This window comes from Haliotis rufescens, unplaced genomic scaffold, assembly GCF_023055435.1.
Source record: "Haliotis rufescens isolate VD_foot unplaced genomic scaffold, xgHalRufe1.0.p SCAF_5, whole genome shotgun sequence".
Lineage (NCBI taxonomy): Eukaryota > Metazoa > Mollusca > Gastropoda > Lepetellida > Haliotidae > Haliotis > Haliotis rufescens.
In genome coordinates this window covers 38,866,573-38,890,284 of record NW_025964223.1, presented here as the reverse complement: position 1 = coordinate 38,890,284, position 23,712 = coordinate 38,866,573, and the positions used below count along the sequence as shown (strand labels likewise).

At 39.4% G+C, this 23,712-nt stretch overlaps 1 protein-coding gene across 1 annotated transcript in view; it reads left to right on the top strand.

Annotated features, from left to right (window-relative positions):
• The window catches only part of LOC124126383 (probable cytochrome P450 CYP44), an 81,017-nt gene that overhangs the window by 25,695 nt on the left and 31,610 nt on the right, over positions 1–23,712 (top strand). Inside the window, exons 2-5 of the mRNA XM_048384577.1 lie at positions 9,674–9,729; positions 21,459–21,686; positions 22,528–22,750; positions 23,480–23,661. Of these exons, the coding sequence (XP_048240534.1) occupies positions 21,485–21,686; positions 22,528–22,750; positions 23,480–23,661 (607 nt within the window). The 5' untranslated portion in view covers positions 9,674–9,729; positions 21,459–21,484. The remainder of the gene's footprint in view (positions 1–9,673; positions 9,730–21,458; positions 21,687–22,527; positions 22,751–23,479; positions 23,662–23,712) is intronic.

Genomic DNA, 23,712 nt, shown 5'->3' with positions numbered 1-23,712 from the left:
GGACTCTTCATGAGGCAGGCCATGTGGCCAACCGGGGATCACAATCACACATGCAAGCATGCTATGACGACAGATCACGACCAGGACTGGAATTGGCAGCTATGACAACGACCTCTAAGTTGGCTACAAATTACCTGTTTGGTTACGAATCTCGCATTGTAAATCTGGTATATAGAACAATTTATATACATTCCTTAAACTGTAGATCTACATAAATATGATATAATTAGATTCCGACATATATCTGACTGCAAAGCAATGGGTTTTTTATGTTTCCCTTAACGGTAATCGAACAATAAATAAAGGGTTTCTTAAAATTTATATTGAATTGCAAGATAAGATTCTTAACCTGGTATGCACAACAATGTGTTTTCATTTATTCGTTTAAAGTGCATCGAACGTGTCCTACTTACACTGACATATGTAACCGTCTGCACAGTGAACTACTGCCACCGATCGTGGCATCTGACGTCACTGTCGCCGTCTATCACATTCTGAACACAATCGCTGCAAGTACAAACGAACCACCGGGCCGCACGCTGTGGGGCTATGCATTTATCTAACCAGTAGGTGATGCAATATTGTGTGTTTTCGTAAATTACCATTACAAACTTGACCGACAAAGCACGTAACCTTGACATGATCGGGTCAATCCTTGGTTACATCAATATACAGTTCACACAGATAATAGATATGTGTGTCAGTATGCTGTGTAGTGATCAAGATGTAGATTAATGGTTGACAAGGTGTGATGCACAAACGATTACTACTACTACTACTACAACTACTACTACTACTACTACTACTACTACTACTACTACTACTACTACTACATGTACTACTACTACTACTACAACAATAATAATAATAGTTATATAGCTGGGATATTGCTGAGAGCGGCTTTTAACAACAAACAAACAAAGAGACGAAAAGGGACTTGACACATGGTAACCATGTATGGATTAGAGGTGAGGTAATATTATATATATATCGTGTGTGTGTGTGTGTGTGTGTGTGTGTGTGTGTGTGTGTGTGTGTGTGTGTGTGTGTGTGTGTGTGTGTGTGTGTGTGTGTGTGTGTGTGTGTGTGTGTGTGTGTGTGTGTGTGTGTGTGTGTGTGTGTGTGTGTGTGTGTGTGTGTGTGTGTGTGTGTGGCTGCTTCTTCTGGTCCGGACTTATGCCGATTTTATAGTGCTTGTCCACTGAGATAGCATGACGCAGTTTAACTGAATACCCCACTCAAGACACGGAAAACTGACTCCGTGCCGACCAGTCCCGACTCCAAGCCCGCTCGCTTTTTAATTGTTTGCAATTTCATTTTTAAAATGCTAATGCTTCTCTTGGCCGTCAGTTAGTATTTGCTTCCCAGTGTGCTGATCACGCAATAGAATATTAATGCATGTTGCCATTTAGGTATATAGGTATTTGTGTAAAAAGACTTGAAGGTCCAGAAGTGCCTTTCAGACAACAATAGTATACAATTCCCTTTCCAAAGTCGTTTAAGGCAACTGGGTGACCATGTCCCACTCAGAAGTGAACGTGTCATTGCATTTCGACACTACCTGAAAATCTACATAACAAAACACTTGTGCAAAACAGATCTTGTGACACCCATAAAGCTGAATGTTTACTTGGAGTCAAGTGTCTAGAAATCTTATACAGGGAATCGGATAGGTGACAGTCCCGTTGTTGTATTTTGAAATGGCCCTGAATGCATTACGTAATGTTAGTCGACAAACACGTATGCCACAGAATTTGAACTTACCTCCGACACAAACTATAAACGTGATACGTTGCACGGAGTACAACCGTGTTAACAGTTGATACATCGTCAGCTAAATACTTACGGATTCGAATATGACGATCCTCCACGTTCCCTGTGTTTAGGCCTTTGGAACCTGTATTGGCCTTAAAAGCTTAACATAATGAATGTATCATCAGTACAACACAGATTCCCAGCCGTGAAGACCCGGGTTAGAACAGGTCTTCAGCAACCAAGCTTGCCGAAAGAAGCGACCAACGGGATCGGGTGGTCAGGCTCGCTGACATAGTTGATGCATGTCATCGTATCCGAATTGCATGGATCGATGTTCATGATGTCAATAACTGGATTGTCTAGCTCAGACTCGATTATTCACAGACCGCCGTCATATAGCTTGAAAAGTGCTGAGTGCAGCATTAAACAACAAACAAACAAATCATACACCGAGGTGTTTATTCAGCCTTTGGAATACCAAGGTCTTACTGTAACACTTTTATTATGTACTTACGCGTTGCCTGTATCGGAAAGTCTCTCGTGTATAGGAAACCCACAACAGACAAACACAATACGTGAAAGGAAGCACGGGTCGGGATCGATGGCCTACACCCGCTTCTTGCATTAGGCTTTCTTTTCTGTGTCGTAAATAGTGATCAGGTTTCATTGCCAGCTTATCGTCCACACAATGTCATGTTGATCCCCGCTGAAAGAATGGGGCTGTATGATGTTATGATCCTGGTGTATTGGGTAATTATCTATACATGTACATGAAACTCTACATGATGCGACAATTATACGAGCTGGACATCGTTAACAATATTTTATCTCAACCTCTGTACCTGATTAAGGGGAGAATTCACGGACCCTAATTTTGACCATTTTTATGACGTTTGTTGCATGTGTGCGTTCGATTGGGTGTGCATGTGAGTACGTGGGTGTGTGCGCGTGCGCGTGTGCGTGTGCGTGTGCGTGTGCGTTTGGATGGTCACGTACATAATGTACAACATCGGAGATATAATATGTATTCCATGTGTCGTCGGGAACACTAAGAATGAGGTTCACACATTGCATCCAAGTTGGAAGTCGAACTGGACACCCACAATGAGCAAATCCTATTAAATATTAAGGAGTCTGCTGGTTCGACGTTATAAGACAAGGTTGGATAAAATCACAAAGAAAAAGTTAAAATTTCCAAAACCCATAACAATCAATACCAAACTGTTTCACCATTTACGCAGTGCTGAGAATATACAACCTATATTGATGTAGTTCACTTGTTAACCATGGTCACATATTTTGATGTCATCATGTAAAAACATACATGACACTTATTTAGTAGATTGTTTGCTAAATCCGATTTCAAAGCTATCACACACCACCGTGGTTTTTGTTTGAAAGTATCAGGCTACTAATTTGTTTGACTTGATCAGGCAAGTGATTTAGTGTGACTGGATCAGGCTAGTAATTTGTTTGACTTGATCAGGCAAGCGATTTAGTTTGACTGGATCTGACAAGTGATTTAGTTTGAATTGATCAGGCATGTGATTTAGTTTGACTGGATCAGGCTAGTAATTTGTTTGACTTGATCAGGCTAGTAATTTGTTTGACTTGATCAGGCAAGGGATTTAGTGTGACTGGATCGGGCATGTGATATAGTTTGACTGGATCAGGCCAGTGATTTGTTTGACTGGATGAGGCCAGTGATTTAGTTTGACTTGATCAGGCAAGAGAATTAGTGTGACTGGATCAGGCTAGTAATTTGTTTGACTTGATCAGGCAAGGGATTTAGTTTGACTGGATCAGGCTAGTGATTTGTTTGACTTGATCAGGCATGTGATTTAGTTTGACTGTATCAAGCAAGTGATTAGTTTGACTGGATCAGGCTAGTAATTTTGTTTGCCTAGATCAGGCTAGTAATTTGTTTTACTGGATCAGGCAAGCGATTAGTTTGACTGTATCAGGCAAGTGATTTGTTTGACTGGATCAGGCAAGTGACTAGTTTGACTGGATCAAGCTAGTGATTAGTTTGACTGGATCAGGCTAGTAATTTGTTTGACTTGATCAGGCAAGTGATTTAGTTTGACTGGATCAGGCCAGTGATTTGTTTGACTGGATCAGGCAAGTGAATTAGTGTGACTGGATCAGGCTAGTAATTTGTTTGACTTGATCAGGCAAGGGATTTAGTTTGACTGGATCGGGCATGTGATTTAGTTTGACTGGATCAGGCCAGTGATTTGTTTGACTGGATCAGGCCAGTGATTTAGTTTGACTGGATCAGGCAAGAGAATTAGTGTGACTGGATCAGGCTAGTAATTTGTTTGACTTGATCAGGCAAGGGATTTAGTTTGACTGGATCAGGCAAGGGATTTAGTTTGACTGGATCAGGCAAGGGATTTAGTTTGACTGGATCAGGCTAGTGATTTGTTTGACTGGATCAGGCATGTGATTTAGTTTGACTGTATCAAGCAAGTGATTAGTTTGACTGGATCAGGCTAGTAATTTGTTTGCCTAGATCAGGCTTGTAATTTGTTTTACTGGATCAGGCAAGTGATTAGTTTGACTGTATCAGGCAAATGATTTGTTTGACTGGATCAGGCAAGTGACTAGCTTGACTGGATCAGGCATGTGATTTAGTTTGACTGGATCAGGCTCGTAATTTGTTTGACTGGATCAGGCAAGTGATTTAGTTTGACTGGATCAGGCTAGTAATTTGTTTGATTGGATCAGGCAAGTGATTAGTTTGACTTGATCAGGCTAGTAATTTGTTTGCCTAGATCGGGCTAGTGATTTAGTTTGACTGGATCAGGGAAATGATTCAGCAAAGGCTTCACGGCTGTTTTGTCTGATTTATAGCATCTTGAAACCAGAGACAATAAGTAACAATGACAATGCACAAATGTCTGAGTATCACATGTATGTGTAAAGGGTGGAATGTAAATATATACGCCGACTGTACACATTTTAAAACTAAAACTCTACCAACAGAGCGAACGTTAACTCCTTGCTTTCAACCGTGGTGTTTTATGCTGACATCCATCAATCAACAGCACAATAAAGAAATTGTGTCATTCAGGCTTTAAAAATAAACTGTATAGAGCTTTGGGACGTTGCTGGTTTATCTTAACCCTTTCATCGTATTGTTACGTCAGTTATAAAATGATGACATCCTTTCAACAGTTGTTTTGATAACAGTGTTGTAAAGGGGGTGAGTGTGGGTTAGTAGGTGAACCTGAATTGACACTGCGCTATGCTAAGCAGCCACCGACACTGCTCTGCCGGAATGAACCAGGGCGGACGGGGTGATGCCCACTGTTGTTATTGCCCACTAGAGCCTCAAATTCGCACTCTGGTTTAACTTTGCGTTATTCAGTATATACCCTTGTATTTAAGAAGTTGACGTATTTCTGAAACCGCATACAAATGACGATTTGCCACCGGTGGGGCAGGATACGTTTACCTTCCCGCGAACACCCGTTGGCATCCCTATTTGATAGTGATTCATAACCAGGCTCACGATACAGTCGGAATCGTGCAATCGACTCTCCATTAGGCAGAGATACCTTATGGATATGGAAAGGGTTTTGTGACTATTATCATACACTCCATGGCTGGCCCATCATCGAACATGTGTCTTCATACTATTAGTTATGGTGTCTTTAGTTACCGTGCACGGTGTCATATTAGGTTAGAAGTAAAATATTGGGCGAGATGTGAGCCGAGCCCAATATCTTTCAACTTACCTAATATGACACCGTATACGGCCACTAAAGACACTATAACGAATATAATATGCCGAAACGTTTACACTATTTGGTATCTTTATCGTACATGTCATGTCAAAATGGAAACTTGACTCACAACCGGTATAAATGACAGGACCAGTACATATGTTTCTGATACAACGCATTAATGTTAACACAAAAGTTTATAATGGAATATGTAAAGCTCTAAATGCGAACGTTTAAACAAACACTATAGCTAAAATGGATAGTACTGTCACAAATATGCCCACATGTTAGCAGAAATCTGGAGGCCACTGTAACTTGATAGCAGTCCGCTTCTTCCTAACAACGGGCTGCTATCTTTTCTATTGCTATGTGACGTCATTGGTGTCACATTTCTTGTTTGGGACGTCATCTTATATTATGTTCGATGACTTTGCTATTTGTAATTCAGTGACCTTCGTTGTGATTTTTTTCTCTTTATAGTATTTCTTAATTAAGTCACGAACGTGGTTTCTTAACAAAATGATGTCTTTGCACATCACAATTAATTATTTAAAACACAGAACAGTGTCGAATGACGAATTTCTGTACCGGAATTGTCATGTGAAATATGTGAGGTGGGTTTTGGAATATCCAAAATGTCTGTTACTGACGGTATGCGGTCTCATATTAGCTCAGTAACAACCATCATGGATTTGTCCTGACGGTATTCGGGCTCATGTGGGTCAGTAGTTCAGGTGTCTGATTGGTCGACCTCACTTTGAGGCATAATGAATTGAAATGCGTCATTATATATGGATATGTGTCATGATTGTATAGACAAGTGTATGCAACGCCATGACCGTGCCATGCGATACTATTGGTCATATGTGGTGTCACATACGATTATATATGTCACGACATGTCATAACTCCTGAATGGATATCATAACATGGTTTCACACATGAGTATATGCCATGACATGGCATCACTCATGAGTATATAACATGACATGGCATCACTCATGAATATATAACATGACATGGCATCACACATGAGTATATAACATTACATGGTATCACTCATGAGTATATGCCATGACATGGCATCACTCATGAGTATATAACATGACATGGCATCACTCATGAGTATATGCCATGACATGGCATCACTCATGAGTATATAACATCACATGGCATCACACATGATTATATGCCATGACATGGCATCACACATTAGTATATAACATTACATGGCATCACTCATGAGTATATGCCATGACATGGCATCTCTCATGAGTATATGCCATGACATGGCATCACTCATGAGTATATGCCATGACATGGCATCTCTCATGAGTATATAACATCACATGGCATCACTCATGAGTATATAACATTACATGGCATCACTCATGAGTATAAAACATGACATGGCATCACTCACGAGTATATAACATGACATGGCATCACTCATGAGTATATAACATCACATGGCATCACTCATGAGTATATAACATGACATGGCATCACACATGAGTATATAACATGACATGACATCACTCATGAGTATATGCCATGACATGGCATCACTCATGAGTATATAACATCATATGGCATCACTCATGAGTATATAACATGACATGGCATCTCTCATGATTATATAGCATGACATGACATCACTCATGAGTATATAACATGACATGGCATCTCTCATGAGTATATAACATGACATGGCATCACACATGAGTAAATAACATTACATGGCATCACTCATGAGTATATGCCATGACATGGCATCTCTCATGATTATATAGCATGACATGACATCACTCATGAGTATATGCCATGACATGGCATCTCTCATGAGTATATAACATGACATGGCATCACACATGAGTATATAACATGACATGGTATCACTCATGAGTATATGCCATGACATGGCATCTCTCATGATTATAAAGCATGACATGACATCACTCATGAGTATATGCCATGACATGGTATCTCTCATGAGTATATGCCATGGCATGGCATCTCTCATGATTATATAGCATGACATGACATCACTCATGAGTATATGCCATGACATGGCATCTCTCATGAGTATATAACATGACATGGCATCACACATTAGTATATAACATGACATGGCATCTCTCATGAGTATATGCCATGACATGGCATCACTCATGAGTATATGCCATGACATGGCATCTCTCATGAGTATATAACATCACATGGCATCACTCATGAGTATATAACATCACATGGCATCACTCATGAGTATAAAACATGACATGGCATCACTCACGAGTATATAACATGACATGGCATCACTCATGAGTATATAACATCACATGGCATCACTCATGAGTATATAACATGACATGGCATCACACATGAGTATATAACATGACATGACATCACTCATGAGTATATGCCATGACATGGCATCACTCATGAGTATATAACATCATATGGCATCACTCATGAGTATATAACATGACATGGCATCTCTCATGATTATATAGCATGACATGACATCACTCATGAGTATATAACATGACATGGCATCTCTCATGAGTATATAACATGACATGGCATCACACATGAGTAAATAACATTACATGGCATCACTCATGAGTATATGCCATGACATGGCATCTCTCATGATTATATAGCATGACATGACATCACTCATGAGTATATGCCATGACATGGCATCTCTCATGAGTATATAACATGACATGGCATCTCTCATGAATATATAACATGACATGGCATCACACATGAGTATATAACATGACATGGCATCACTCATGAGTATATGCCATGACATGGCATCTCTCATGATTATATAGCATGACATGACATCACTCATGAGTATATGCCATGACATGGTATCTCTCATGAGTATATGCCATGGCATGGCATCAATCATGATTATATAGCATGACATGACATCACTCATGAGTATATGCCATGACATGGCATCTCTCATGAGTATATAACATGACATGGCATCACACATGAGTATATAACATGACATGGCATCTCTCATGAGTATATGCCATGACATGGCATCTCTCATGAGTATATAACATGACATGGCATCTCTCATGATTATATAGCATGACATGACATCACTCATGAGTATATGCCATGACATGGCATCTCTCATGAGTATATAACATGACATGGCATCACACATGAGTATATAACATGACATGGCATCTCTCATGAGTATATGCCATGACATGGCATCTCTCATGAGTATATAACATGACATGGCATCTCTCATGAGTATATGCCATGACATGGCATCACACATGAGTATATAACATGACATGGCATCACTCATGAGTATATAACATGACATGGCATCACTCATGAGTATATAACATGACATGACATCACTCATGAGTACATAACATTACATGACATTACACATGAGTATATGCCATGACATGGCATCACTCATGAGTATATGCCATGACATGGCATCACAAATTAGTATAGGTCATGACATTTCCTCACACTCGAATATATGTTGTGGTGAGTGTGTTATGCCCTCATTTATATTATATATTTCATCTTAATTCCGATTGATGCTGTAGAATTAAGAACTATCGAATAAACCATATAATCTTCGAATGACTCAGGAAATAATATATATACAGTGGCACTTCGTTAAACTTCCCCTAAGTAGATTTATATGGACTGGAATATATGATGAAAGGGATAGTGCTGTAAAACAACATTCATTAATCCGAAACTTTGATTATCGGGACGATTTTACTTAAACGATACAGTCCGGATTAACGGGTGTCACTGTATATTCAATTTTCAGACGGGTGTTCATAACAAAATGGGGTATGTGCCCTCCCGTCCGTTGACACACTTCGCTGTGAAGGAATGTACTGTACGAGAGATGAATGACCATATCAGCGACTTCAAACCCTGAAAGGGTACAATTTGCATAAGCACAACTGTCGTATATTATACAGCCCAGGTGGAAGAAATAAGCTGATCTCTGTCTTACACATCTGTATTACTACACTGTCTGTGCTTCTCACAGTCTATGTAGGATATCTGCTGACACATGGCTTTTGGATATTAGGTATCTTTGAAATTGCTTATGAAATTTCATGTACTCGGCGAACTGTGAAAAGTGTACGGTTGAACATGACAATGTTGTAACTGCAGGCTCGCTCAGCTGATATTCTACACAGCTGACAATAGGATCTCTCACGTGGCTTCAGGTAGGCTGCTCCTGTAGCGTATTTCACTCATGCCACTGGTAGGATATAGTTGTCACACACACATAGGGTAAGTACATCTGTCCACAGCCGTCTGCATGGGCATCATGCAACGTGTGTATTTATTCATGTTGTTAATAGCAACTCGAAACATCATTGTTTTATTGATGTGTTTATGTTTGCATGTATGACTGTTTACTATTCAAATTATTCAGTCAGTCAGTCAGTCCGTCCGTCCGCCCGCCCGTCCGTCCGTCCGCCCGTCCGTCCGTCCGTCCGTCCGCCCGTCCGCCTGTCTGTCTGTCTGTCTGTCTAGGTACCAGACACAGCATCAGTCATCCACCAATTCACTTCATACAGTCAGACCGTCTGTCTGTTTCTCTATTATCATTAATTATATGTTGTACTTGAATCTTATTGAGCAAATCAGACATGCATGGTAGCAATCAGAGTTGAAACTACCCCTCGCATCATATTTCAGTTGTCAGCATTAAGCATGACACATGTATGCGTCAGTCCTCGGCTCGGGCGAGACATTGGTATGTCACTTGTTTGATTATTCCCATAAAACAGACATGTGCACCTTCAGGTGTTGTCTTTTATGATGTTTATAGCAACTTATCATTGTTAAAGTTGGGCCAATATGTTATAAAGAATAGAACTTGATAAGTAAGTTTTTGGATGTTGGCGTTAATTGTAATATGGCTGAAATAAATCAAGTATAAGGTGAGATGAAACAGGGGTTAACGTGTTCAAGATAGTTTTCACCTACGTAGCGACGTGTGTATGAGTGCCTGCTTGTACTTTTAAAGCAGACCAGTACTTGTATGTTCTTAATTCCGAGTGCCAGGCAGGGTAACAACAAGTACCATCCTTTGACGTCTTTTGGCATGACGCAACCAGGGAATCGAACCAGCGACCTTGCGATTTCCTGTCAGACAATTATCCACTAGACCACTGAACCACTCGACGGTCATAACAGTTTATACAACCGTTAATGTAATGTACATAATATCAGATGCAAAAGTCCAACTATCAAAACTTAAGTTTAAGGCCCGAGCCGATGAAGATGTTACCTTAAGGTACCTACAGTGTGGTCTAATATTGTCACTCAGCTTATAACCCGATATCAATTCGATTGTTCTAATAATTTCGAGGATTCCCTGTATATCGCACAGTACTAACCGGTGTTCTCTGACAAGACATGCTATTTTATTTAAACCAACTTTGCCTTGGCAAGTGTTTGTGATGGGTGCTACAGGCCAGGATACGCTCACCTTCTCGCAAACCCCTGTTATAATTACTATTTGATAGTGATTCATAAAGACATGCTCATGATATAATCGGATTCGTCAAATCGTCTCTGCTTCGAGTAGATATTCTTTATTACTATGAAAAGGGTTTTGTCGCTTTAATCTAAATGATATACAGTAAACTACGGATATAACGAACTCAAAGGGACCACAAACTTAAGTTCGTAATAACCGTAGTTCGTTATAAGCATATATATAGCATATATACAGCAAATGGCAGGGACCAAAAAACAGTTCGTTATATCCGCCAGTTCGTTATAAGCGTGTTCGTTATAAACGTAGTTTACTGTATTGAAATAAATCACAATGATCCAAATGCCTGTATATATGCAGGTTTATACATACATATGCCCATGTAAGATGATGCCTTTTCATTTAGAACGTACGGCTACCTAAAAGAAGTCTTTTGTTAACTGGAAAGTGTAAGGTGAAGCTTTTGTCATTCAGGCCATTAAGGGTTTACTCCCTATTGCATTACAGACTTTTCGACAAAGGACGAAGTTGGATAATAACCGACTAGTAATGACAAACTGTGAAGTTACGGATAACTTTCAGATATTGGTATGCAAACTAAGGCGATCAGATATGTGCTAATTGATGTTTTCTTTTTACACCTGCACGTTTTCGACTTTTAAAATGACCAAATACACAATGACGAATTATATTTGTGGACAGAATGATTATGCAAGTATGAGAAAATGTTTTACCAAAGATAAATGTCAGAAAACGAGAAACCTCTAGAATCAGCTTTTTCACATATTTAGCTTAACCTCCACATGTTATAAGTCCCAATATATTGCAGGTATTCAAGAACATTGAAGATTTATTTGATAAGGCGGTATGTCATATATGTATGGCTGTCATCTAACAATGCAATGTTAACTTCAAACCTACATTTCTAAAACCTTTTCGCAGTTTGTATCGAATGAGAATATAATGATCTTTATGTATGTACGTCAATAATAACAATAAAAACAATCCCCCAGAATGTTCTGTGTAGAAATATTCTGTAGCCATATACATAGAGACCACATTAAGCACATGCTTTTACAGGACAATGTTTGACAAGCAAAGTTATAACATTCCCATAACAAACTGTCCCTCATATGTCATGTGAAAATACCTAAACACATGTTGTTTCACAAGAACAGAATAAAATTCTATGCATCTGTGGTCAAACAGTTTTCAGTTGATAGAAATAATAATTATTCACTGATTTTGTTAACATGAACAAATGTTAACACAGGTTATGATCAATTCATGTTGCATTGGGGTAATTATATGCCAAAGTTTTGCCGTTTATCAGAGATTAGACACGTGAAGCCTCCTTCTTATTGCATGTAAGTCGTCAGGCCAATGTACAACGAGTTACATGACAGTAAGTTATATGTAACATCAATCGAAGCATAAAAATTATTTTTTTTAATTACATATAATTGAATATGAAATCAAATGCTCATAAGTTAACATACCATTTGTATCATGGAGCAATCAACATATGGTAAATTTATTCATCTGAAACACAATTAAGAACGCCGAAATATTTTTTTCCATATAAAAGCAGCATTATTACAAATCCTATCCTGTATTTATTTCTGACGAAACACATTTCTTTCTCTTTACAAGGTGACATATTCATATTAAAATAGAGAAATTAAAATCGACTATGCCATAATATATTTTCTATTCCTTGGCAATAGCTATTAACTACCCTTTCATATGATATGACACGACCTGTCCTTGTGGCAATCTGGAGTAACAGACAGTCTGAGGTGGTGGGATACAATGTGGTTTACGTCGCTTTCAAGATTATTGCACTTATGTAGCTCGGCATGCACGTGTGTGTGTGGCCGCTTGTACTAGTCCGGACTAATGCCGATTTTGTAGTGCTAGCCCACTGAGATACCATGCCGCAGTCGAACATAGACACCTCACTCAGATACAGTATGCAGACACACTGTTCCAAACCGGTCCTTGTCTTAGGCAAGACAATTCCAAATACCATCCTTTAGCGTCTTTTGGTGTGACGCGGCCAGGGATCGAAATACCGAGCTCCCGGTTTCCGGGCATACGCTCTATCACTAGACCACGGAGGCGGTCTCAGTGCTCTGATGTCTCTTCAAAAGGTATCGGGTGTATCATAGACATGTATCAACATGAAGCAAATCTCATGTAGAGATCTCGAAAAGATACATGAACGTTTGGAACAGTTGACAACAGAAGTGGTGCTTAACACTTTCCGTTTTCATATGTATTGTGTATGAACTGCCTTATGGCGCTTTAAAACACCCCTAAAAATGTAATCCATCCTCAACATTGCTCAAATATAGTAAGCGATAATGTTAAAATTTTACGGCTAGAAAATGGCTGAATGAGTGAGTGTTAACGCCACAGTAATATTCCAGCTATATAACGGCGGCCTGTACATTATTCAGTATGGAACAGAGAAAGTGGTTGAAAACAAGCAAGTAACAGAGAACCTAACCATCCTAGCCGCTTTACTGAGCTCTTACGACGAACAATGTATACTGGGCACGTATTATTAAGCGAAATCCCTTCAGGGAGACAAGCATGGGGTACTTGGCAGCTATTCTTCCCCTAAAGCCCAACAGGAAGACAAGCATGGATTACGAGGGACCTTGTGTTCCCTGAAATCCCTACAGGGAGACAAGCAGCGAATACTTGGCAGATATTGTTCCCCTAAATCCCAACAGGGAGACAAGCATGGAATACTTGGCAGCTATTGTTCCCCTAAATCCCAACAGGGAGACAAGCATGGAATACAAGGGACCTTGTGGTCACGAAATCCCCACAGGGAGACAAGCAGGGAATACTTGGCAGATATTGTTCCCCGAAATGTATGGTGTACTTTGGACCTATTCCTTCCCGGAATCCCTATAGGAGACAAGTATGGTATACTGGGGACCTATTCCTCCCCGGAATCCTTTTAGGAGACAAGTATGGTATATTTGGGGCCAATTCCTTCCCGGAATCCCTATAGGAGACAAGTATGGTATACTGGGGACCTATTCCTCCCCGGAATCCTTTTAGGAGACAAGTATGGTATATTTGGGGCCAATTCCTTCCCGGAATCCCTATAGGAGACAAGTATGGTATACTGGGGACCTATTCCTCCCCGGAATCCTTTTAGGAGACAAGTATGGTATATTTGGGGCCAATTCCTTCCCGGAATCCCTATAGGAGACAAGTATGGTATACTGGGGACCTATTCCTCCCCGGAATCCTTTTAGGAGACAAGTATGGTATATTTGGGGCCAATTCCTTCCCGGAATCCCTATAGGAGACAAGTATGGTATACTTGGGGTCTATTCCTCCCCGGAATCCCTATAGGAGACAAGTATGGTACACTGGGGACCTATTCCTCCCCGGAATCCCTATAGGAGACAAGTATGGTATATTTGGGGCCAATTCATTCCCGGAATCCCTATAGGAGACAAGTATGGTATACTAGGGACCTATTCCTCCCCGGAATCCCTATAGGAGACAAGTATGGTACACTGGGGACATATTCCTCCCCGGAATCCCTATAGGAGACAAGTATGGTATAGTTGGGGCCTATTCCTCACTTAAATCCCTATAGAGAGTCAAGCAGGATATACCAACGAACTATTCTTCCACGGAAATCTGGAGCAGTGCGACTTCACGATGCAGATACTGAACCTTTTACATTGACTTATACAAATGTGACACAAGCCATGAACATGTAAACGCTGACCTCTTCCTTGACTGAAGACATACATTTACACGGCGAGATGCCAAATTACACCGTGCCATCTATGATTAATACTGCTTCATACGGTAAGATTATGGTGTGTACATGTATGATCGTGTCAGTAAAGTGTATGTTCGCACTGGGTTAGAAAAGCTGCATGTACATGTTCAGAGAGCTTGAAAGTACTAATGTCAATCTGTTTTATAGTTGCACTTGTGTTAACAAAGTATGTTGTGTTTGTTTTCTCAAGAATCATTCATTGTCCTATCCCACTTCATACTTAATGTGCCAATGTCGATAGGGTTTCGTTTTTACAGCCCGTATTCTTGACCGCAATACTGTTCTTTCTCATTGCAAATACATGTGTGTTGTCGCATTGTACAAGTGTTCAAGAAACCTATTTCATTACTTGGTTAAACAAGCCGAATGTGAATGAAACAAAATAAAACGTATTTCAGTGAAGAAGAAAGTACATGTATGAATTATCACTTATTAGTTCCAATATAGAGAGTAGCAATATTTGATGGAATATATCAAATCACTTTTAAAGGAGACATACGCTGATACAAATAATATTTCACATGTACGTTGCAGCTTGCAGTGAGTAACGCGTGTCATTTCAACTCTTGTTCCCATTATTTTCAAATTTATTCCATTACATTTTATTCAGTTATATTTTGCCCAAAAAGCCTAAAAATACATTTTCAGAAGTAAAATATGATTTAAAACATACGCATGACATAAAAGCTAAGTTACATTAAAGCGTACTATCATCGCATCTAAATATTAGTATTCTTGAACATTGAAGAGAATATATTTAATACGCGAGGCGTCATGTGATCTAACAATGCAATGTTAACTGTCAAACTTCCATGATCATAACCAATATCACACTTTTAAAAGAAATTGCAGTTTCTATCGAAAGAGAAAATTGTGATTTTAATCATTAAACAGAACTATAAACATATACTCTGTGTGTTCTCAGTTGCATTATCTGATAGTGCTATATACATTCATGTATACCCCCAAATTAAGCAAACAGTGAAGATCCGGGGAGAGAATAGGTCTTCAGCAACCCATGCTTGTTGTAAGAGGCGACTATGCTTGTCGTAAAAGGGAACTAACGGGATCGGGGGTTTAGGCTCGCTGACTTCGATGATGTCATCGTATCCCAATTGCGTAGATGGTCGCTCATGATGTTAATCACTGGATTGCCTGGTCCAGGATCGATTATTTACAGACCGCCGTCATATAGCTGGATTATTGCTGAGTGGGGCGATAAACAAACATGCAAGCCACATTAAGCATACCCTAAGCTAGCTTAATATCTGCTGTTACCGGAATATATCAAATCAGTTTTTAAGGAGTCATATGCTCATAAATACAGGTAATACTGTATGCGTACATTGCAACATACAGTAAGTAAATTGTATCATTTCTAATCTTGTTTGGATTACCAATTTGATTATTTCTATTTAATTTCATTATTCAGCTTTAATATGTTACCTTTAGACAAAGCCAGGTCAAAATTTTTGCGCAATCAAGATAATGAAATTATGAAATTGTTTTATTTTGAACATTTCTGTTGCATGATGATTAATTGTTCCTTTGATGATTTAAGAAGAGATCGAGATTAGGGACCCACTATTAAACGAAAAGCATCGATACATCATGCGGTGGATTATTATTCACATGTTTATGATATATATACAACACTGACCGTTAATAATCATAAATACCCGACAAGGACAACCCATAGAGGTCACTGAACCACAGTTCGATTTAAGCAACAACAAAATCAATAGACGAACGACGAAGCAGAAATGAGGCCGAATGTGGGTCAACCGCGATATAAATACTGTAGTCTTTGTTGGATCAGCTGATAGCTTGTATGGTAGGTGTATTTTATATCTATATTCTCGTTGCGGGATCTCCTTGCAGAATGCATTTGCTGCACTTCGCTCTGTTTCAATACAGCTGGTGTTAAACGATTTGCGTGTCACTGAGCCTGGAGATTTTCTGAACTTTGTGTTTTGCATCTTTACCAGTGAAAGTGTCATGGAAACAACGCACACTGTGACACTGGATTTTATGTGATGTATGTGTACCACTTCTTACAATTTAAGGTAAATATTGTCATCTCGGTTTCTTGTATTGTTGCATATAATAAGCGTATTGTATGCGTGTTCCCTTTCCACCAGACACATGTAGTTTATAAAACAATGTTCCAGGTTCAATGAATACTGACATAAATGTGTTTCAAAGTGCACTTTAATTGTCCTTTAAGAGACGCCTGTCCCGAGAAATCCGGCCTGACATTGATGTACATGCCAGCACTTTCTATACACCAAATGAGTTAAACATTAATGCATGTAACCAGACACTTCTGCTGAAATAGCCTGTATTCGTTATACAAAGAGATGCAAGAATTAGTACACTTATTTCGTAAAACTATGCCGACAGACAACATCTTATCACAGCAGTTTTAAATATGGTACACACGTGAATATGTAGGACAACACTAACTGTAAACACACAACAGTGCATTCTTATCAGGTCCCGACAGGGGTGATCACAATTCTATACTCACGTACATGTACTATGTGATTTATCTTCGTATACCTTTGCAGTTGCCAATTATTTTGCACGTGAATGCTTACTTGTTGGTAACCATAGCGTCAATGCATTTGCATACATATGCTATTTTTAATTTTGACTATAACACATAGATAGATAGATAGATAGATGGATAGATGGATAGATAGATGACTTTCAAGAGTACATTTATACCGTTATGTCGGTAACCTGTATTTATATTATTTATATATATTTATTTTATATATATTGTTACCTTTATTGTTAGTAACAGACAGTGCTATTTGCAGCTAATGCTCTTGACTATAGATGACCCGCTTATTTTAACACATCAAATGTTGCATTTTATCACATATATCAAATTAGGTTAAAGCATGTTCGAATTGTCCTATTAGTCGATGGTAAATACAAAGACTTGATAAAATAATAATCACCAAGAATGGGTGTGATACAAAGAATGCTTAGTCCGTCATGTATCGGGACATTTAAGTCTGTTATAGACAGGGTCCGATTTACTTATGTTTTGACGTCAAAATGATAGTGACCTACCGTATCGGTTTATACAGGTATCGGATTATTCAGGTGTTACATTGAAGAGTTTGCTGTTATGACATATTGTATTATGTAGTATTCTTCTAACAACCTCTAGAGTAAAATCTATTCCATCCGTGTCTGCTCCTACAAATGAATATGGCTCAGACAATTATTAAACACTGGTATGTTTTTTTTCTGATTTACATTTTTCTTGCAGGCATTGGGTCAGAATAGTTTTATAGGATGGTACTTGTTCTTACCATGCTTGGTGATCGTCATTTATGGGATAAAACAATGCCAATGGTCGGCTCGGAGTCGATATACTGTGTTCTGAGTAGGGTATCCGTCTTAAACTGCAGCATGGTGTCTCAGTGGGCAAGAGCTATTAAACCGGCGTAAGTTCGGACTAGTACAAGCAGAAAAACATGCACGTCGATGTACAAATGAAACATTCTGACATAAACCCCATTTTACCTCTCCTCACCCCATCTCACCTCACCCCGTCTCACCTCACCTCACCTCACCTCACCCCACCTCACCTCACCTCACCTCACCTCACCTCACCTCACCTCACCTCACCTCACCTCACCTTACCAGAGTAGATCCGAATTACTTCATGCTTAGTGTAAGAGCTGATGTAAGTAGGATCTGTGCTATGCTACGTATACAAGTATAGGGTGTGACTCGTGTTTTCAGATACCAGTTTGTCGGATCCAAACATAACCCACCGCCGTGATACAACTTATATTTTGCGGAAACTTTAAAAAACATTTACGCACTCTCTGACTATTGCTAATCGTAAATTCAAAGTATTTTGTAAGTGTAACGATGTGTATTGAAATACGTCTGCGCCAATGCATAAATGTATATTTATAAGTGCATTGTGATATATTTGTACAAATATGTGCACTATACATGTTTCATCGTATGTGACCCACTTTCCATACCTAAGGGTAGCCCATGCACATATAATACTTTATATATATAAAAGTTTATATGTGTCATATATATATATATATATATATATATAATAAAATAATAAAGTCCACGTTAGTCCATCATCTGCTTTATATCAGTTTCAGACATAGTACTTTCACTGTCTCATGACAGCTCTATACATAAATGAGGTAAATGTTCACTCGGTGTACATGTAATATGTAATAAAATAATAAAGTCCACATTAGTCCATCATCTTCTTTACATCAGTTTCTGACATAGTACTTTCGCTGTCTGAAACTGATATAAAGAAGATGACACATATAAACTTGTATATATATATAAAAGTATTATATGTACATGGGCTTCCCTTAGGTATGGAAAGTATACAACACCATATGTAAGACGACTGCTGAAAAGCAGGTTGTAATTACGTATATATATGTATATTATATATATATGTAATTACAACCTGCTTTTCAGCAGCTGTCTTACATATGGTGTTTTATACTGAATGATGGAAGGGGTTCCGACAATTTGTGATTGGTATTGATCACTTCCTCGTTCCGCTGCAGTGTCAGCTGCATATCGATCTATTGATGAGCTTCCTGCTAGCTAGGTAACAGCTAACGGCTGCAATACATGTGTAGCATGTGGCTAGACCAATCTCCAGCTATATTTAGACTTATCATTGCCTTGTTAGACTGGGACACGTTGTGATGACTGGTAAAGTGCATAAAGACAGGGATGACTAGGTCACACTGTTCTAGGTCATTTAGGTCATCGAGACTACCTGTTTAGATCGAAATGTTTGCTCTTGAAAATCAAGGGGTTGTATATTTATCCATTGTGATCCAGTTATGTCGGAAAGTTTCGATCACTTTCAAAAGGCACGGGATGTAACACGCCTGAGTTACTGTTATAATTAGTGATAGACGACAGGTGGCTATGTTAATTTGGCTTCAAGATGTGTATTTCTGTTCAGGTTGATCACTAAGACAACAATGGTTGTAACCGTTTGAGAATAATGTACTTTGATATTCGCGAGAGTAGGGCAGTTTCCGATCCCCAAACTTCTTTACATGGCTTGGTATCTAAGACCCCTTTGTGTTGAAACACCTCCATCACATGTTGCTCGGTACATGCATATTGATTTTCAACAAATAGGCATTGGTAAAGTGGTCGTATGGAAACTTACAAGGGTCGATAATCCATCAAGGCAGTATATGGGCATTGGGCAAAAGGTAGTGAGTGAGTGAGTAGGGTTTAACTCTGCTTTTAACAGTATTCCAGTTATATCACGGCGTGTCAGCTCAATGTGGGAGGAAAGCCCCTAGTGATACAAGTCTCAAACGTTTACCACTTCGGTGAAACTCACGAGCACGGGTATGGTGCTGACAAACCTAGAAACATAATCAGGGCGAACCGGGATTCGAACCCACAATCATAGGTTTCTGTCGTGTCCAAGGGACGCAACTCTGCACAGCGAATCGCGGCGCCTTAGACGACTGGGCCACCCGTGCCCCCGGGCAAAAGGTAGACGAGTGGGTGAGGGGAGTATGGGTCCATGTATTTCATTAAAAGTGATTACATCTACATGTAAAGCATCTGTTTTACAACATGTAGTTTACTTGACTTGTCACGGAGACCATGATGTTTATTTGTTTACACTTTATTCAAACAGTGTTTTTATTCTCTAATCATTCGTTACCATAGCTTGTAGTTTTGAGGTCACATAGTGTTAAATTTACCCTAAAATATGATTCATATTTTTCTTTGCTTTAACATGTTCCAAATATTTCTAAGATTAAGAAACAATGTACATTTGAATAAGCTGATGAATTACGTTTTGCGTTATTTATGATATGTCAGATATATATATCGCGATGATAGGCACGTGTGCATGGAATGCACTATAACCCAGTGTTCTAAATGCCCTAAAGCCAATCTCACATATACGATAGTGTAACGGATTCGGTATACTCCTAAATCATATACAACGCGACATTAATTACAACGTTATTGCCCTGAGAGACCTACTCACGGTAATTTATTGCACATAAATTATACATTTTAAAACGTAAAACAATCACAGGCATTTCTTTACGATGATTAGTTTCCGACCAGTATTGATTAGTTACTCATGAAGATCACGTAGTGATAATGCCTAATTTCCCTTAACCGTGTCATGCTCAACGCGTCTTTGGTTCGAATCCCAGGCGGATTCAGTGGTCTGTCTGTTTTCTGGTTTCACTAATGTCGTAAACGTCAACGACCAGCGATCTACGATCTATCAGTTCAAAATTATTTTGTTCAGGAGACAGACCTCCACCTCTGAGTATAAATATCATCCATCAGTTTAAAATTATTTTGTTCAGTAGACAGACTTTAGACTCTGAGCCTGATTGAAACAAATAAATTGAAATGTCACCCATCAGTTCTAAACTGATCGGTTCATTAAACAGACTTCCACCTCTGAGCCTCATCAAACACCAATAGAGTCAAATGTTATCCATCACTTTAAAATTAGTTTGTTCAGTAGACAGACCTCCGCCTCTGAATCTGATTAAAACCCTAAAAGAGTCGAATGTCATCCATCAGTTCATGATTATTTTGTTCAGTAGACAGACCTCCGCTTGTGAGCCCAATGAAGGCACTACGACGCCTTGTCGCCCAGTTTCGTCACACTCGCCATGACATCCTGGTCAAAACACAGGCCACAGCCGCCGCAGCCGTCGCGCCAGCCGATGTCGTTACCAAAGACGTCAAGCCCTTCGAGACCATACCTGGCCCAAAGGGGATATACAGTTGGACTCGGTTCAGTGCAAGGCTTCATTTCAAACCATTCAGTGGGTTTTACACAATTCACTACACACTTTAGACTTAGAAGAGAGTGCATGTCGTCAAATAGTTATGGCGAACATTCTTTTATTATTCTTGTTAACTCAAGAAGTTGACCGAATCTGTGTCAGACTGTATTGTTATTTCTACGATGTTGGAAGTCTAGTATGTAATAAATGTTTGTGTGCAAAATGTCCCCTGTATATGACATTAAATTGCGGTTGATCACGGCAGACAACAATGGTTGTAACAGTTTGAGAGTAATGTACTTTGAAATTCGAGTGAGTAAGGCAGTTTCCGATCCCAAAACCAAAACTTCTTTACGTTGCTTGATATCTAAGACTCTTCTTTTACAATAATACATTACGTGTCTCGATCTCGAAGTTAACTAACATGTCAGCGATTACTTTACATGATGACATGTAGCCACAAAAGAGTCCTGGGCCTCCACGCACACGCACGCACGCACACGCCCACATGCGCGCACGCACACACGCACGCACGCACACACACACGCACGTACACACGCACACACACATGCGCGCAAACACACACGCACGCACACACACACACACACACACACAAACGCAAACACACACACACAAACCCTACCTCCCCTAACATGCCCCTTCTCACACCAACACTCACCCTCACTCACCCCCACTCACCCCCACTAACCCCTATACACACACTCCTCCTCTATTCTTCCACCCACTTCACAATAACCATCCTCAAAAATCAACGGTACACCCTTTTCCCCACAACATACATGTCGTCCCTAAACGCCATTTCACAAAATGTCTTTTTCCTGAAACCCTGTATTTCTAACAAGAGGGATATGTGTTGCAGCAAATTTCGAGCCTTCTACGATCCACCAGTTGTTTGATCATCTCCACGACAAGTATGGTCCCGTGGTCAAAACTCGAATGGGAACGTGGACGGTTTATGTAGAGGATCCCACAGATATAGAAACTGTCTTCAGAAACGAGGGACGAATGCCTATACGTCCACTTCCGCATCTGCATGTTCACTACTGCAAAACCAGAGGGATCATTCCTGGATTGGCGTCAATGTAAGTCACTAACAACTTCTTGCAGTTTCTTGCACATTAATGTATTAAACATATCTGTACTGGATGCTTACATATTTGTAATGTATAAACTAATACTTAGTTATATAGTAATATGTAAGTGTTTTTCTGAATCCTTGTTGTTTTTATACACTAGCTGCACCGTAACGTATGTGAAACACCCAGTTGGAAATACTGACAGCATAAACCAGAAACTATTGGGTACCCGAAACGTGAATTGAATTACTCAAAATATTGTTCAGGTAATCTACAATAAACTGCCGGGATTAAGAATGTAAACACCCATGTTCGATGCTGGCTAAAAATATCCAAAAACAAGAAGTGGTATTCACTACTGAAAGAAATGTTTTTTCGATGGTATTGTATTTGATACGGGTATCATGGCTATTTGATGGTGAAGTATTTGATACGGGTATCATGGCTATTTGATGGTGAAGTATTTGATACGGGTATCATGGCTGTGTTTTGGACCTTAAGTTTGCAGTGTTTCAGCGACTGTTTTCAGTCCAGAAACGTTTTTTGATTTGGTCAAATCCAGTTTTTAAGTGGATACTTTCTTTTTCTCGGCAGTTACGTTGCTCCGTTGTTTGGAACTATAGATAACTCGGTACATTTTTTATTATCTCAAGAACCTAGAATTATTGAGGGTTCAGTGTAACATAATTACATTGGCAGTACATATTATCTTCCCAATTTCTCCGATCAATGTAGGCAAAATGAAGAGTGGTTCAACCTAAGGAGGGCCGTGAATGCAAGATTAATGAAGCCGAACTCTGCGCTTCGTTACCTTGCTGCACAGAATGAAGTCGCTGATGATCTTATAAGGAAACTGACTAATCACAACTTTACTCCTGACGAGTTGCAAAATGAGTTCTTCAAGTACGCATCAGAAAGTAGGTAATACATAAACTGAATCAGTTCCATGTTTCAATGTGCGCGTCATT